Source organism: Chenopodium album, chromosome 3, assembly GCF_948465745.1.
Source record: "Chenopodium album chromosome 3, dcCheAlbu1.1, whole genome shotgun sequence".
NCBI lineage: Eukaryota > Viridiplantae > Streptophyta > Magnoliopsida > Caryophyllales > Amaranthaceae > Chenopodium > Chenopodium album.
This window is the reverse complement of record NC_137836.1, coordinates 62792662-62809728: the sequence shown is the minus strand read 5'-3', so window position 1 is coordinate 62809728 and position 17067 is coordinate 62792662. Positions and strand designations below refer to the sequence as shown.

At 34.7% G+C, this 17067-nt stretch overlaps 1 protein-coding gene and 1 pseudogene across 1 annotated transcript; one reads left to right on the top strand and one right to left on the bottom strand.

The window, feature by feature from the left end:
- The first annotated feature begins 4863 nt into the window (after nucleotides 1-4863).
- On the top strand, nucleotides 4864-16175 carry LOC145614559 (4-hydroxybenzoate polyprenyltransferase, mitochondrial-like). The gene is made up of 9 exons (XM_081669619.1): nucleotides 4864-5048; nucleotides 8847-9477; nucleotides 10619-10754; nucleotides 11641-11762; nucleotides 12280-12349; nucleotides 12456-12605; nucleotides 13439-13574; nucleotides 13698-13794; nucleotides 15316-16175. Exons 2-9 carry the CDS (start codon nucleotides 9068-9070, stop codon nucleotides 15383-15385), a joined length of 1191 nt encoding a protein of 396 aa, XP_081525745.1. The 5' UTR covers nucleotides 4864-5048; nucleotides 8847-9067; the 3' UTR covers nucleotides 15386-16175.
- Nucleotides 6208-7452, bottom strand: LOC145625187 (growth-regulating factor 7-like; annotated as a pseudogene).
- Nucleotides 16176-17067: the final 892 nt, after the last annotated feature.

Below are 17067 nucleotides of genomic sequence, written 5' to 3'. Positions count from 1 at the left end.
CAAATTAGTAATAAAAGTGGCCCTAAAGAGCCAAAAACACTACTAATTATGACTGTGGGACGGGGGTAAAACACTATATAAATTGGATATATCAATATGTTTGAAACAAAGAGCAATATGTCTAATGTTTGGAGGGGCATTACAGATAATGTGAAGGTCTTAGGACTAGGAGCCCGAGTGGCCATTGGTCATGGAACTCGAACTTTATTTTAGGACCATAAGTGGGCTTGTTCGAGTGAGCTTAGAAACCTTGCCATAGCTCCTATCCCGCAGGAAATAGAGGGGGCAACGGTAGAGGAGCTCTGGGATAAAGAGACAGGGTGGAAGTGGGATCTATTTGGTGACCTTCTGCCAGAACATATACTCTCCAAGAAATTGCAGCTCACCAAGTTCGGGATGACCCTTCGATGGGAGATTTGTTGTATTGGGGAGGCAGTGCTAAAGGTAAATTTACCATTAAATCTGCTTTACAAATTATTTGAGGGGAGGAAAATGTGCCATTGGATGGAAGTTGGGATCTAGTATGGAGTATTTGAGTTCAGCAGCGAATAAAAGTTCTATTATGGCTTGTGTTGCATGATAGACTCATGACTAATGAGAATAGATTTAAGAGAAATCTAGCGGATGATCCTAAATGCAAAGCATGCCCTGACCATGATGAAACTATGCTCCATATGCTAAGATATTGCAAGGTAGCACGGGATATTTGGAGACAAGTTGGAGGTCCTGCCAACACTCCTCAATTTCGAACAAGCTCTTTGAAACAATGGATAGTGCGAAATATAAAAATTCAAGAGAGGAATGAATTATCACCAGAAATTTGGCCAACCTTTTTTGCTTTGGTTATATGGTGGACTTGGAGATGGAGAAATAATGTTGTCCACAACCGTGGCGATGAGAATCCCATTGATATAAGAGCTTTTTTATTAGCAAAGTTTGAAGAAACTTGGAGAGATGTTGGGGATTTCGAAAGCCCTCTAAATGCAAGATCGAGGCAACACGTTGAAGCTTATATTCGATGGCTACCCCCCTGTTGGATGGCTGGTTCTTAATATGGATGGAGCAGCAAAAGGGGCCCCTGGTCATGCTGGAGAAGGTGGCCTGATTCGTGATGCTACGGGTAAGTTAGCCTACGCTTTCTCTTTGAATCTTGGGGTGTGTAATGCTTTCAAAGCTGAAGCAAAAGATCTTGAATATGGACTAGAGCTGGCAGCAAGATTACAGCCTGGTAAACTTTAAGTGCAGCTTGATAGCCAAGCTTTGGTGCTAGCTCTACAAGGCAACCAGACGCATGTTGGCGAAACTACTCATATTATTTCAAAATGTAAGCAAATGCTCGAAGATGATAAGTGGCAAGTTCAAGTACATTATATATACAGAGAAGCAAATAGAGCTGCAGATTGGCTGGCTAATCAAGGAGTCAATCAGAATAACCCTACGGTGTTGATTCAAGTCCCCCTTCTAGCCTTAGGGAGAATTTACATGATGATGTAGTAGGTGTGGCTATTCCACGTTTAATTCCCCCTTAGTTTTATTTTTTCTGTTTTTTTCTGGGGCTTTCCCCCTCGTGAGCACCAAACAAAAAAAAAAGGGATTTCAGCAGTTGGTTTATACACAAAAATTAAGATGTCGTTTCATGCAATTGGGTTCTCCTTGGACCCAAATTGCATTTGAATAGTCTCGTTATTGTGATTAGGGAGTTGCACTTTGCTGAAGTCAATTAAATTAGGGCTTCACTGCAATTTAGATCTTCTCCGACCTATTTTAGTCACGAAATTAACTCGCAAGTCGCAACCAGCTCTGCTGCATATATGCCGGGGTGGAATCACTCTAAGTTGTTGGCTGGGTTAGGCTCGTACCGACTTTATTTAATTTTCCGTTTCTGCAATTTTTGCATAATTACGATTTTGTAAAAGTACAATTGCAATGGGATGATCTAAATTGCAATTGTAATTTACGTTAGAGCATGGTTAACGGTCAATTTCAATCCCGTTTTGTCTTGACTTTGGGAATCACAAGCTCTGCCTCACCCCGTCGTTGAGGAATCTGGAGAACACGATCAACAAGCTCTCCTCCTTCTTCTCTACTCCATTTTTGTAAGAGTTTGAGATAGCAAGATACGAATTTGATGTCGTGAGCGTACTTGGTGCATAGATCTGAAAGTGGTACAGTTGAATTGGTAAATTTTCTTATCTTGAAAATCCTAGTTTTTGCAAACCCTTTAATTGCGGACGATTTCCCTAGAAATTGTTTAATTATAAATTAATTCCCTAATTGCGTTGGTGTTAAAACTTATTCCCATGGTACTGTCCACGTAGGACTGGTACTGTGGACATTACAAGGCTCGTTTTCTTTTTTTTATTATTTTTTTTATTTTTTAGTTCAGTAAAGAACCGCTAACGGTGACACCAATAGCGGTTCTTACCTAATTTTTTTTTTTTTGACAAACGGTTCTTACCTAATTAAATAATCTCTCTTACTTATAATATTATCTCACACTTACTTAATTGCTTCTGCCATATTTAGGCCCTGTTCTTTTGAGCTTCTGGGCAGAGCAGATTAAATTTTAGCCGAGCAGAGCAGAGCAGATTTCTTTTGAGCAGAGCCGAGCCGAGCCGAGCAGATTTCAACATTATTATTAATACTATTATTAATGGTGTTATTATTAATACTATTATAAATTTTACTATTATTAATGTTGTTTTTATTATTATTATTATTATTATTATTATTATTATTTTTATTATTATTATTATTATTTTTATTATTATTATTATTATTATTATTATTATTATTATTATTATTATTATTATTATTATTATTATTATTATTATTATTATTATTATTATTATCAATGTTGTTGTTGTTGTTGTTGTTATTATAATTATTATAAATAAATGTGTATAATAATAATAGCAACGCATTCCTTTAATTGAAATTAGTACATAGTAACGTAGAAAATGTGGCCAGTTCAAACAAACGATAAAACCAAATCCGATACATCATAAATCCGATATTATTATTTTAAGAACCTCTCATGGTTGGATTTTAAAATGTCGCCTTTCAACTAGGTAACGACTTCACAAAATACCGATGGATACATCAATTATCACCTTTAATTAAGGTATTTGTCCCTCATGAAAAAAATGCTCGCATCTTCTCTACATGAGGTAATGGTTTCGTAAGGAATATTCCAGGTATATTTTTATGTTTCTGCAAAAATAAGATTTAATTTAGATAAATGAATTTAATAAAGTAACCAACAATGTACCAATAATAATAAAAACTTGTTTAAAACATGTCATACCTTCACAAATAGCATCCACTTATCATCTTGTTCAATCAGAGGACACCCGGTAATAGAATCAAATTTAAGGTCAGTCCAAATGAGTTCCATCTCAGTCCAAACTTTGAATTTATTCCTCAAATCATTCCAATGATTTGTTACTTGTTTGGTATTGAATTGCTTTCCACTTTTTACGATCAAAGTACTCACTATTCTATCCCAATTAAGCTTTAAATATCCAAATTCTTTCATCTCCAAGCATATGTCCAACAATATCTCCGTAGATTCTTCAGACCATGCTACCCTACCAGCCATTACACTATGATAAAGAGCACTTTCGAATCAATATTTCATGCATAAATTATAGACATTAATGTTGAATTGGCACTAGGATTATAATCAAAAGGATTCTCATGAAATAAATGAACTAATGATAAAATATTAATTGAGCTTTACATTTTCATCGATGTTACTTGCATTAGGTCAATTGTTAAATTCATGAAATCAAATAAATGTATATTTTCCTACACTATAAAAAAACAATGGACAAATGATAAAATTAATGACATAGAGTGTTGAAGTATTTACCTATGATGGAGATTATAGACAAACAACCTATTGAAAAGATGAGGAGAAAAATATTGTAGGAACTTGATTTAGAGTGTGAAAATTATGACAGTAAGATGTTGTTTTATATAGGAACATAGAGGTGTTACCCATAGTAGTTTGGAATATTGAAATATGAAATATGAAATGATAATTTTCATTTCAATTTAGTCAACCAATTTACGTTACCAAAAAAATTGGAAACTTCCCTATAACAAAGACAAGTCAAATCTCTTTTTTCTATATAACAAAAAACTATGATAACTGTAATCTGTAATTTAGTTTTCTTAGGATCCCCATTTTAATACTTTCTTATAAAAAAATTCATTTATGATGTGGGATATTATAAATAATAAAATTATAAAATATTACAAGTTCATTACCTTCTACTATATGATAATTTTAATACTTCTAGGTTTCTTTTAAAATATTTGTAGGAAATAATAATAATTTTCCTAACAACAACAACAACAACAACAACAACAACAACAACAACAACAACAACAACAACAACAACAACAACAACAACAATAATAATAATAATAATAATAATAATTAATAATTTATAATCAAAATAATTAATAATAATAACAAATAATAATAATAATAATAATAATAATAATAATAATAATAATAATAATAATAATAATAATAATAATAATAATAATAATAATAATAATAATAATACCAACAATAATATTAATCATAAAAATAATAATAAAACATTAATATTGATTGAAATTAAAAGTAGAATATTGAAATAATTATTATTATTGAATATTAATTATTATTAGTAATTATCTATATTATAATTGTAGAGTCACTTAATGAGAGCCTACCAATCCCACTACTTTATTATTTATTTTTTGAAAATAGAGCAGATCAGATTTCTTTTGAGCAGAGCAGATTCGATTTGAGCAGAGCAGAGCAGGCTCAAGAACGGGGCCTTATACTACTATTATACGAAAAAAAAAAAAAAAAGGAAGGAAAGCTGATCACCCAAACTCCACAGCGCGACCACCAAACTTCATAGCGGCGACCACCAGACACGACCACCACCGCTGTGGTTCACGGCGAAGTCCGTACGACCTCCACGGCAGCGGTTCGACGCCCATAATTTGTCCCAATTGTATATTTCTACCATCAATTGTGAGAGGTTAGCCCTAATTTTCCCTATTAATTTTGTGAATTGTTGACGTCGTTTGTTGCAATTGTTAAAGATATGCTTGTTCTGTGTCAAATACAGTTATTGGGTGGGTAAAACGAGGTTGATTGTATTGAATGTTCTTCTAATTAATCGAAAATGGAATTGGTATGGAGTGAAGCAAAAGGTAATTGGGAAGGGTCTAAATTATCGAAATGCTCTGTAATTGTGTTGGATTGCAATATTTTTGTTGTGTATGGACTGATTTCAAGTATTGTACTAGTTAATTTGGTTGTCGAGTGAATAATGGTGTTGTTGTGGGGGGCAATTCGACATTGGGAGGGTTAGTGTATTTGTTGTTGTTCCAGTTGTTGATTTGAAATAGGAGTGAGTAAAGTGATTTCTGGTGGAGAAGTTGTCAATTTCAAATTTGATCTCTTTCATTGCTAAAAATTGCTTGTCAACTTTGATCCTTTGTTGTTTCTAATTGTTAATTTAAGTGAATTCTGCTTAAGGTATATATGTTCTCGATCTGTAGTGATGAGTGTTGAGTGTTGGAATCTTTTTACCTTTGTTGCATATGCTATTGAGTATGAACTGTTAATACCTTCCCCTCCCCCCCTCTCTCATTTTGAATAGACTGCATAATACAAATTTCCTGCTTTTTTCCTGGCATTCACATTCTAGTTTGGTAACCATTAATTAATATGTTTATATTGATGCATGCTCAGTTGTAAGTTCTCAGTTTGGTATCTGAAATAGGAGTGATTTCTGTTATAGAAGTTGGCAATTTTATGTATGGTTACCAAAATCTAGATAACTATTACCACATGTTCACATTCCTTGTACTTGAAGAAATTAGCCCCTTTTTTTTTGTTACACACCCAGGAATCTTCCAAATCAATCAATCCAACCACATGTTCCAAACTTCTCTGCAGCTTTAATTTTCTTTTTTTCGAAAATGAGACAAGGTGACAATCAGTTAGTATGTGTTCATATTTGCTTCATTATGCATGAAAGAATTAGACGAAAAACTAGATGGAGTTGTGGATTCTTGTATATTTGATTGGTAGTTTGTTTTATCTAGTGTTTCATTGAAGTTTAAGTAGAACATCATAGGCTGATGCAATTTTAAGTCTGGCTATATACACACTACTTCAGTTTAATTCTACTATTCTAGAGATATAGGAGTTTTCTGACATTTTACAGCAAAATAACAGGAAACAATATTTGAACTCTTAGAACTCAAAATATCTAATACTTTCTGCACTTCCTGCATATCAGAGTTTGCCTTGGTGTTGTGGCATGTAGTAGTAGTAGGACTATTGCTCTCACTGCTATCAGAAAAAGGTAGCAAGAGTTTTTTGCACAACACCGGAAGGCGATGAGACCGCAGTCGCCGGTGGAGTGACAAACTCCACCTCCCGGACATCAGACAATGCCATATTACCCAGCCGCAGAACTTCGGCCAATGGACCACCAGGTGTGGTGGAAGAATCAATAAGGCCAAGACCCATATGAATTTGGCACATTTCATCATCAATAACATTGGAATTGCCTCCATTTGATGAGGACAATGAAAGTTTACTACTTCCATTGTTCTTATTATTTCCTGCCGTACCCATTGACCAACCATCAAACAAAGGCCTCTCTAATAAACCCAATTCATCAGATTTGGTAGGGTTGTAACCAGATTGAGAGTTCACATTCAAGGGCTCCCCTTCAAATTGTTGATGGAAAACACTGGAATTCATGTTTGTCTGCACTAATTGATTCCATTTTTGCTCATTATTCCAACCCAAATTCCTAAAAAACAAGAAACAAACATAATTTAGCATAACTTAAAAAGTTGAAAACCAAATTAAATGTGAATAATTAGACAAAAAAAAAAAAACATAATAATCATGTTCAAGAAAACCCCACCTAGAATCCTCAAAAGGGTTAGCAGGAGAAACCAAGGAATGATCAAAGATAGAAGCTTTAGAACAAGACGGGGACATGAATATAGTAGGGTTTATAGAGAGTTTTACATGCTCACAGCAGGGTTTATACCTCAGAAAAATTTCCAGTTCTGCATATTTTGCGCTTCCGGTTTGTACTCCCCAATGAATCCATTCTTTCTGCCAACCAATCCCTGCATAGAACTTCCTATCCACATTAAGAACACGTTAATTCCAACTACAATTTATATCAATACACTGTCACTGTGCTAGTTCAATCCCATGTACTGCCATACTCAATTTCAACCTTACTCACTGCCACCTATTTCAGTCGATAGCAATTCATTTCACTACACAATTTAATTTATCAATTCACTTAGCAACAACAATACTGGGCACAATCAAATTACTACATTATCAACATACCATTTCAATCCCAATTGCAACAATAGTCATTGCGACCGAAAATGCGTGAAATCCCTTTACACCATCATTGCACAATTTAATGTATCAATTGCGCAAATTAATCCACAGCTCATACAACAACAATTAAACACAGTTATACCCATATCAATTCAATTCTTAGCAATCATTGCGCAATTCAAACACATGAACAATTTAAGGCACACTCAACCGAAAACCCCGATGAAAAAGGTCTTAATTGGGAGGATATGACACATACCTTTCGAAGCCCTAGCTGTACATTCCTCAATCGCGGCCCCGAGGTCTCCGCCTCCGCCTCCACCTCCTCAACTCTTTATCATCGGTACAGCAATTTGACGCCTCAACAATTACCTAGAGGTTACGCATCTTCACCAAGTTACTGCTACCTCCATTAACAGGAGCTAATGTTGGAAAGGCAAAATTACTCTGAAGTACAATGGGGTCATGTAACACACTAACTCACTGACTATGTAATAGAATAGAAATTAGCAATAAAGATGCAATTTTTATGAGGGAAGAAAGCTGTTGATTGATTGATTGAATGCAAAAAGATGAAATCTTGGACATATGGTGGCTTCAGGCCACTACTCTCTAGGGAGTACCTTGAGGGTACGACTCTCCTTAACCTAGTGTTTACCAATTGACTGCCTAAGACAACACACTCTCCCTTCCCCTTTCTTATATTTACATAACAAGCCAAAAAACAGAAGAAACAAAATGGCATATTGCAGCTGTCACATCCTCAGAGGATGATGCTACATTGCTCACTGATTGGTAGGTTGATTTGGTGGCTTTCCCTGCTGTGCTTGTGGCTGCTGCATTTGTTGTATTTGTTGTGCTTGTGTCAGTCCCCTTTTCCCCCTACGTTGGTATGTAATACAGCCCTTGTGCTTGGTCTTTCCAGCATTCGTTACAGGTCAATATAATTATGAACGGGGTCAAACATTTTTAAACGGACGTTAGTTTGCAAAGAATAAACGCCGCTAGTCTTCAGTTAAGGTGATAATTCCCTGTTGACGACATTACCCTTACTAAAGCTGGCGAAATGGCGCGTATAACCTCATATCAACGCAGCTCGTTTATATGGCATATGAACCAAGATTTTCTCCATCTTTGTATCACGAAGTCACTCTTCTAAATGTTGAATTCGTGAATTTTTTTTTTTTTTTTTTTGAATAATTATTAATCTAATTATGAAATCTGATTTATATATAAAGATTTTATTAGTCAATATTAGTTAGATAGAATTAATGTCTTAGAATCTGTTAATTTAAAATGGCAGAGTTGATAATTGTAAGATAAGAATTGATAATGTGTTCATTCTTTGTTATTTTGTTTTGCTGTGTGATGTGGAGTGGTTGATAATTGCTCAAAGCTGGATTTATTTGCTGCTGTTGATAATCTGTTGTTTGTTGTATGATGACAGAAATGATAATTGTTAGATAAAAAATTCGTCGGATTAGAGTCAGAGGTTGGATATTGAAGTCGGATTGGATTCGGAGTTGCGGAGTAGGATTCAGAGTCAGATTTAGCCTCCGACTTCCTATAGGATGAGCTGCCGTCAAAGGAGCACCAAAACGGCGCAACCGCCAACAGTTGTCAGCGGCCACCCACCATTTTCATCTTAAACCTTAGAATTTTCCATCAATGGCGGCCTTGTGTCGTCTCTCCCGCTCCAGCCGTAAACTCCTCCCATTTTCTCTCTCTTACCCTCATCTCCTCTGCCCATCATCATCTACTTACCCCAATGCTAACCCCTATCATAAACCTAACAATATTTACAAAACCCCTGATTTTAATTTCAATTTCAAATTGAATTTTTTGGACCAATTTACATTATGCCAGAAATCGTTTTTCTATGCTTATTCTACGGTACCTCAAGGGTCACAATTTGCGAATTTTGGCAAAGAAGACGATGATGATCAGTTGAAGTTGAAGACAAAGACCGAGACTTCATGGGTTGATTTGTATTTGCCGCGTAGTGCTCAGCCCTATGCTAAGCTGGCTCGGTTAGATAAACCTATTGGTACTTGGTTGCTTGCTTGGCCATGTATGTGGTAAGAGGTTTTAATTGGAATTTGGTCAATTTTAAATGCATTTATAGTTTAATTTTCGGTGATTTCATTGTTTTTGGTTTTGTATGATTAGATTACATAATTGGTCTCTAGTAAATAATAGGGGGTTGTTATCTATATAGCACGGAACAGTACCGGAGAGCCCTCCCATGGATGGTGATACTAAATAAGCAGCTATTATATGTACAATTTGTAAAATTCAAATAAACTACTCATTGAAACGAATCAAATAAAACTCAACATGACTATGTTAATTTTTTTATATATTGAGATTAATTTAGTAGATTCTCTCAATTTATGAATTATGCCAAGATTCTATATGGGAACAACAAAAAGAATGCATGCTTCATGGTTAGAAATTTAGAATGACATAACTATTAGGAATATTTGTCAAATGTAGCTTGTAGATGAAAATATATAAAATAAAAAAGAGGGATAAGGTAGTAAGAGATAATGAAAGGAGAGAAGCATTGATGGGACGACGAGAATGGGGAAAAAATGCATTATCAATTTTAACTTGAAAAGGTAGTGTAAACTTTACATTGGGGCGATCATAAATTGTACATTGGAAACTCATTAGGGACAAAGGGATTTTTTGTGAAAAAATTGTAGTAAATAAAATGCCAATATATTATGCTATCTCCTGCAAATTAAAAGGATAGTGGCAAAGCATAGTTTGTCTACATATCTGAGGTGGGGAAATGAAGGTGGCTGAACTGTGCTAGGATGTGATGTCAGATATTAGAAATTATTAATCACCATCTAGGTGATCTTAAGCTCATGAGGAAATAAATTGTTTCCGGCTACTGTTCTATTGCAATGCTCAGATCCCAGCTTTATAGTGGTTTTATATTTCTGATGGCTTAATCTTTTCATTTATGAGGTTTATGCATCCAGTTTACTATCATGAAAGCATTAAACCTTTTCAAATGAAATATAAAGAACAATGTTGAGTCTGGACTTGCTCCTTGAGACCTTGACTTTACTTATTGTCTTGAGCTTAGGGCTTGCATGCTTTACTGTATTTACGAAATTTATTAGCTACAATATAATTGTCAATATTTTCATTCATGATTAATGAAACATCAACTTGGCATCTTTACCATTTTCTTTTGGCTCTAAGGTCCATTACAATGGCAGCAGAGCCAGGAAGCCTTCCCGATTTCAAGATGCTGGCTCTCTTTGGCTGTGGGGCTTTTCTCCTACGGGGTGCTGGTTGTACTATAAATGATCTCCTTGACCAAGATATTGATGTGAAGGTAAATTCTTCATTTCTGCTATGTTTGCGTATATTATAGTCATTTACTGATCATCAATTTTCTTTTTCTTTGCAAATGTTTACATCTGTTATTCATTAAAAATGCAGTATGATGGTATACTAAATAGGGTTCAACTAAGCTTATACTAGACAGAACTGTTTGGATGTTAAATTTCTGTATTCACATGAGTATTCTGTTCTCTACCCCTATCAATATTTAGCTATGGTCTGGTTTAGTGCAGAATGTACCCCCTGTTCCCCATTTCAACCTTTTTCAGATTCTGTTCCCCGTAGTATCTATCTTCTGATCCTGTGTCAATATTTAATCTGTTTTTGATTTGGTATCCTTTCTAGTATATTTTATGAATGTATGATGATGATGAAACATGCTTTAGATGCTTTCTATAAATTTGAAAGAATTTTAGTCTGCTTGTGTGTTCTAAATAATCATGTGAGTGATAATGTAATCTAACTAGTAGGGAGCTGCAGTAGAATTTAAATATAAGGGTCTTATACTCTTATGTAATGAAATTTTCGATTAGATTCACTGTGTTTTTTTTTTTTTTTTTTTTTTTTTTTTTGTGATCGAATTTGGTTGTTTATCATGGAGGAGCGTGTATTTTTGAATTGCTATTTTCATTGTGAATAATACCGCCCACAACTAGGATCGGAATCATTAGCTTAGAATTAGACTTTATTTGGAGCTGAGTGGTTGTTTATTGTATATTTTATATTTGGTTGTTCATTGTGATAAATTTACTCATGATTTTATATTTTTAGACATTTGGTCAACTGGTTCAATTTTGGAGAATTTCCCTTTTGTTATTGATGTCTACACCTTTTCTTCATTGCCAATCCTCTGCAATGAATGGAAATTCTGTTTTCAGGTGGAACGTACTAAGCTACGACCAATTGCTAGTGGTCTTTTGACTCCATTTCAAGGGATTTCCTTTCTTGGTGTACAACTTCTATTGGGTCTCGGAATTCTCCTTCAGCTGAATGATTACAGGTGAGCTCTGTATCATTTCTGCTCTGAACTAAGATAAATGATTGACCTAACTCTGCTCCAAAATTAACTGCTATAAAAAGGAGTTGCCAATGCTATATAATTTGATCATACATTACATTAGTGTTACAGAAATGGCCAGTTTGGATAACTCTTTAACCCTTTCCAATCAATGGAGTTTGGTTCCTGTGCACTGAAAAAAGCTAGCTATGAAGTAGTTTTGAGCCTAATAATTGTTTCAACTAAATTTGGTGCTTAGTTTGTGGTTACATCATTGCAGGGATATGACTAAAAAGTTCATTTTACTTGCATTTTCTGGAATAGTGTAAAACATTATTTCTAAATATTCTGAAGAATGAACTTTTCTGTTCTTGAACTACAATGTGAATAATTAAACTAGATAAAGTCGAAAATGATTATGATGAAAAAAGTTTTGAACTCTATATATGTAGTATATCTTCATGCTTATACACTCTCTGTTTGATTGAACATCAGTGTTTTGACATTCATTTATCAACAGCCGCATTCTGGGAGCTTCATCCTTGCTTCTAGTTTTCTCATATCCCCTTATGAAGAGGCTGACATTTTGGGTAATAATATTGTGAAGCATTTTATTACGTTTTTCTTTGTCCTTGCTTGTAAACATCATGTTATTCCCTACTGACATGTCTGGAATATGTAATTGTGGAGTTACAGCCCCAGGCATACCTTGGATTGACGTTTAACTGGGGAGCGCTTTTGGGATGGTCTGCTGTCAGAGGAAGTTTAGACCCTTTTGTAGTCCTTCCATTGTACTTGTCTGGTGTTTGTTGGACTTTGGTCTATGATACTATCTATGCACATCAGGTACTCTCTCGGAGATTCTTCACAAATATTATAACATCTTTAGTTCAAATGACATAATCTGCTTTTATACCTAGCATTTGATAATGGTAATGTGGTGACCTCTAGAGAAAAATTAAACCTGTTTTCTTTCAAGTTATTGGTTGATCTTCAAAATCATAGTTGTTTATTTATATTTTTGGAAGGATTTTTACACTTTTACCACCAAGAATAACAAGAAATTGTTTTTTACCACCAAAACTTCTAAAACTTTTATTTTACCACCAAAAAAAATCTAAAAATTATTTTTTACCACCTACCGTCAAGAAAACCGTCAACTCTTAATGGTTATTAAAACAAATTCTTCGATTTTCGTGTGTAAAACATGTTCTTTACCGGTATAAGGGGGCATTTTGGTACCATGGGTCCAATTTGAGGTCAGGATAGACAAAAAATGATAGGAAATGCCTCGTTTTGCGTGTTTCATGCAAATCAAGGTATTTTTTAGTAGGAAAAACGAGGCCTTTCCGATCATTTTTTGTCAATTCCTACCTAAAATTGGATCTATAGGGCCAAAACGCCCCCCCAAAAACCCCTAAAAATCATGTCTTTGGCACGAAAATCAAAGAATTTGAAAAATTCCGTTAGGCTTACCGGTTTTTTTAAACGGCAGGTGGTAAAAAACAATTTTAAATTTCTTTTTTGGTGGTAAAATAAAAGTTTTAGAACTTTTGGTGGTAAAAAACAATTTCGTGATTTTTGTTGGTGGTAAAAAAAAAACTTTGTAGAATGTAAATTAAAAGGTCTTTGATTAATGTCTTGAGAATCAAACCCTTTGAAACTGTAAATTACTGCAGGATAAAGAAGATGATCTGAAAGTGGGTGTGAAATCTACGGCCTTGAGGTTTGGGGACTTAACAAAGGAATGGGTCACTGGGTTTGGAATTGTAAGCATATGCAGCCTTGCTCTCAGTGGATACAATGCACATTTGGGTATGCATGTCTCATAGTTTTCTGCTCATGGTTTCGAGTTGTTGGTTTTTATATATTTGGGGTTATAGTTTATAGGATTTTACTTTAAAGCTATTTGCTTTTTTTCTTCTGTTGGAACTACAGGATGGCCATATTTTGCATGTTTGGCTGCTGCATCTGGGCAGATGACATGGCAGATCTATACAGTTGACTTGTCTAATCGTGCTGATTGTAATAGAAAGTATGTTCTTATCCCTTATAACTAATGGCTGATTTTACTATATTACGTTTCTGAATTGGTTATGATGTTCTAGGTATTGTGTCAAACAAAGTTTCAAATGCAGTTATAATTTGCAAAGAACTAGGGATGGTGTAATTGAGTGCTATTATGGACCAATGTTTAATTGTTTTTCATATTATACTTGACTAATGCCCAAGGACAAGCAATTTGTGATAAATTTGTCATCCTTAGAATTTTCTGATGAATGTTCTAAATTTCCAACCAAATATTGTTTTTTTTTTTTTTTTTTTTTTTTTTTTTTTTTTTTTTTTCAAGTTTTAAATTTATAATGATGGAACTCACAAAATGTGTTAATAGACTGCCACCACTCCTTCCATTCCAGAGTTTAAGGTTTAATTTTATTTTATTATTGGGATTGACCAAGAGCTAAGCTATCTTACTGTTTTCGATAAGTTTTCTCTCTACCTTTTCACTAACGTTGTAGTTACACAACTTCAACATCCATGTTTATCCCTCTCTCCTCTTTAATATCATTGCCCTTGAGTAATGTCGATTTAGCTAGTTAGTTCTGAGACAACGGGAGTTATTCATAACTCCTAGTTACTTTGTTTTTGTTACTGTGCACCTTCCCCCCCCCCCCCCCCCCCCCCACCCTCCTCTCTCTCTCTTCTCCGCAACCCCAACACACACACAACTTCCTTTCCACCCTTTTGCCTGTATGATCACATCATGGTACTGATTTGTCTGGTATGCAGTTGCCATATTGAATCATAATTTATTGGATAAGATGGGCATATTGTTCAAGATGTAGTAAATGCCAATCTATGGTTTAATAAAAGACACTACATTGAACTGTCAATTGTTAAAAAAGATCCTAATGGGGTAGTATAAAAACTGCATGCAACTTAAATCATGTTTAGGTCATGGAAAAGAATACTAGTGCATATGCATGTAAAAAAACATACCAACAAATTGTTGGCTCACTTGGTAAGGTTCTTACCTCAATCTTTTAAAGGTTTGTGGTTTAAAATCTTCCAAGTGAGGGTACTTGGGGGGTAAGGACTCCCTTATCCTCCCCTCTACTCTCTAGTGCTTGGCCTATGGAACAAAAAAAACTTTGAGGATTGTCTAGTTAGGGTCCTTTTTACAACAAGAATAGCTAAGCCTTAGTCCCAACATAATTTGGGGTCAACTAACATGAATCGTCATATAAAGAACCGTACGATATAAAGAAAAGGACTAAGGTCCTCCTTACCATTAAAAAAATTTGTAAAGATTATGATAGTATGATGAAAGATTGAAAGAACATAGTCTAGGTGTTGAATGTGATGCTTTTGCATCATAAATGCATGTGTTTGTTTCTCATTCTTGAAATTTGCATGCATTTTGAACTTGTCCTCAAAAATAATATATTTTGGTCTGGTGAAGCTGTGAAACGCTCATGTTATCTTAGTTAATTCCATAGCAAACTTCTGCAGCTGTGCTCATGTTATAATATACCTTTTCCTTCTGAATTATCAGGTTTGTTTCAAACAAATGGTTTGGCGCTCTCATCTTTAGTGGCGTTTTGTTTGGAAGACTGGCCTCATAGCTGTTATTATAGAGGTCTTCTAGTCTTTCATTTCTGTTGTAAGATTTTTATCAGAGGAGGCATTCTCTTGTGAATTGAGAATAACCTTAAGAAGGTGACTGGAAATGGCAATGATTGGCACTCCTTTTATACCAGTGCTCTCCTTTTGGATTCTTCCAAGGTGCTTCGTATGAAAGGTTGTGGTTCTTTCATGGATTCTTGGGCATTTCACAAATCCATGCATGCATCTGAAAGTTCTAAGACTATCTACATTACAAAAGGTTATGAGATGAATATGTGGTTCAGCCTTTCTAGTAAACTTGTACCCAAGCATATTAGCCATCCTGTTGAGTCTTTGAATCGGGGTTTTACATTAAAAAAAGGCAGCCTATATCCCCATACCAATTTTGGCCCGATGAAGCATATATTGCTCTGATGGAGGTACTAACTACAGTTTTCATTCTTTATCTGCTTAAACAAACAATGTCATAGCTGTAGCCATGGTGGATTTCAGCATGGCTAGTAATCTGATATGCCATGCTGAAAGCATGTTCAAGCTCCCCTTACGTGTATATTTTGTCCCCGTAGCATATGAAGGTGCTAAGCAACATTCAATCTATATATTTGGGGATATTCCCATAAAGTTTTTGTTCTCTTGTTTTAGGCGGTCCAAAACCACCACAACATTCATGAGGCAACCAACAATAACCTGTAAGGCTGTAATATAGTTTCGATTATACACAATTACAATCCTGCAGGGGTCTTTCCCTAGCAAGCACGTATGCAAAGCTATTAGTATGCATTTTATTCAGATTTATTATTCATATATTTGCACAATCATCTTTATTTTGATTTTCTTTTAGGTTCATTTAGTGCATCAATTATTCAAATTTGCCGCGCTTTGTTTTCCTTATTATTTTGCTCCACCATAGACAAACAATTATTAAGTGCTTGTGTATTTAATATAGGAAATAGATATATTAGCTCTTGTTTGGTCCCGTTCACTTCATCTTAAAAAAATGAAATTTTCAGTTCAGCAAAAATAATTTTAGTTCAGTAAAATAATTTTAGTTAAGTAAAAATCATTAAACTTCCACTATTTCTTCTTTGGTAGAATTTGCTAACCCAAGGTTAGAAAATTTTGTTATACCAAGTGCACCGTATACCCAACTAACTTAAGTTTAGTTTTTTTCTTTTCATTTGATGATTAAATAAAAAACAATTATCAAAATAAGTACAAAATACTCACTAAACAACCTCTCCAAGGTTAGTGTTTGATCTTTATTTGATGATTTTAAAATAACAATCATCGAACAAGATACTCGTGGGTATATGATACACTTGGGTATATATAACAAGCTCTTTTTTTTTGTTGACACTTTATTTAGTAACGCTTGTTAATAGAGGTGGGCAAGTGTCGTGATGGGCCGCTGCGGGACGTGCCTCGCTATGCATGGTGGTGGCCCGTGCCTGCAACTTGGCGTGTTGTGCCGAGCCATCATTTAACACACCCCAGCCCACACGCTAGGCATGTCGTGTCGTGTCAAACACCGGGCCGCCCATAAAATTTTTTAACAACTTTTAAAATGGATATACTATTTAAATAATTTTATTAATTTATGTTTATGTTTATGTTTTTTTTATTATTATATTATTATTATTCTTTTTATTATTATTTATGTTATTTTATGGTTGTGCCATGC

What these genes read in the sequence shown, in the direction of transcription:
- LOC145614559 (XM_081669619.1), top strand. Translation starts at nt 9,068, where the DNA reads ATGGCGGCCTTGTGTCGTCTCTCCCGCTCCAGCCGTAAACTCCTCCCA. An exon ending in ATACTATCTATGCACATCAG is followed by an intron (nt 12,606 to 13,438) that starts GTACTCTCTCGG and finishes AAATTACTGCAG; the next exon opens with GATAAAGAAGATGATCTGAA. An exon ending in TGGATACAATGCACATTTGG is followed by an intron (nt 13,575 to 13,697) that starts GTATGCATGTCT and finishes TTGGAACTACAG; the next exon opens with GATGGCCATATTTTGCATGT.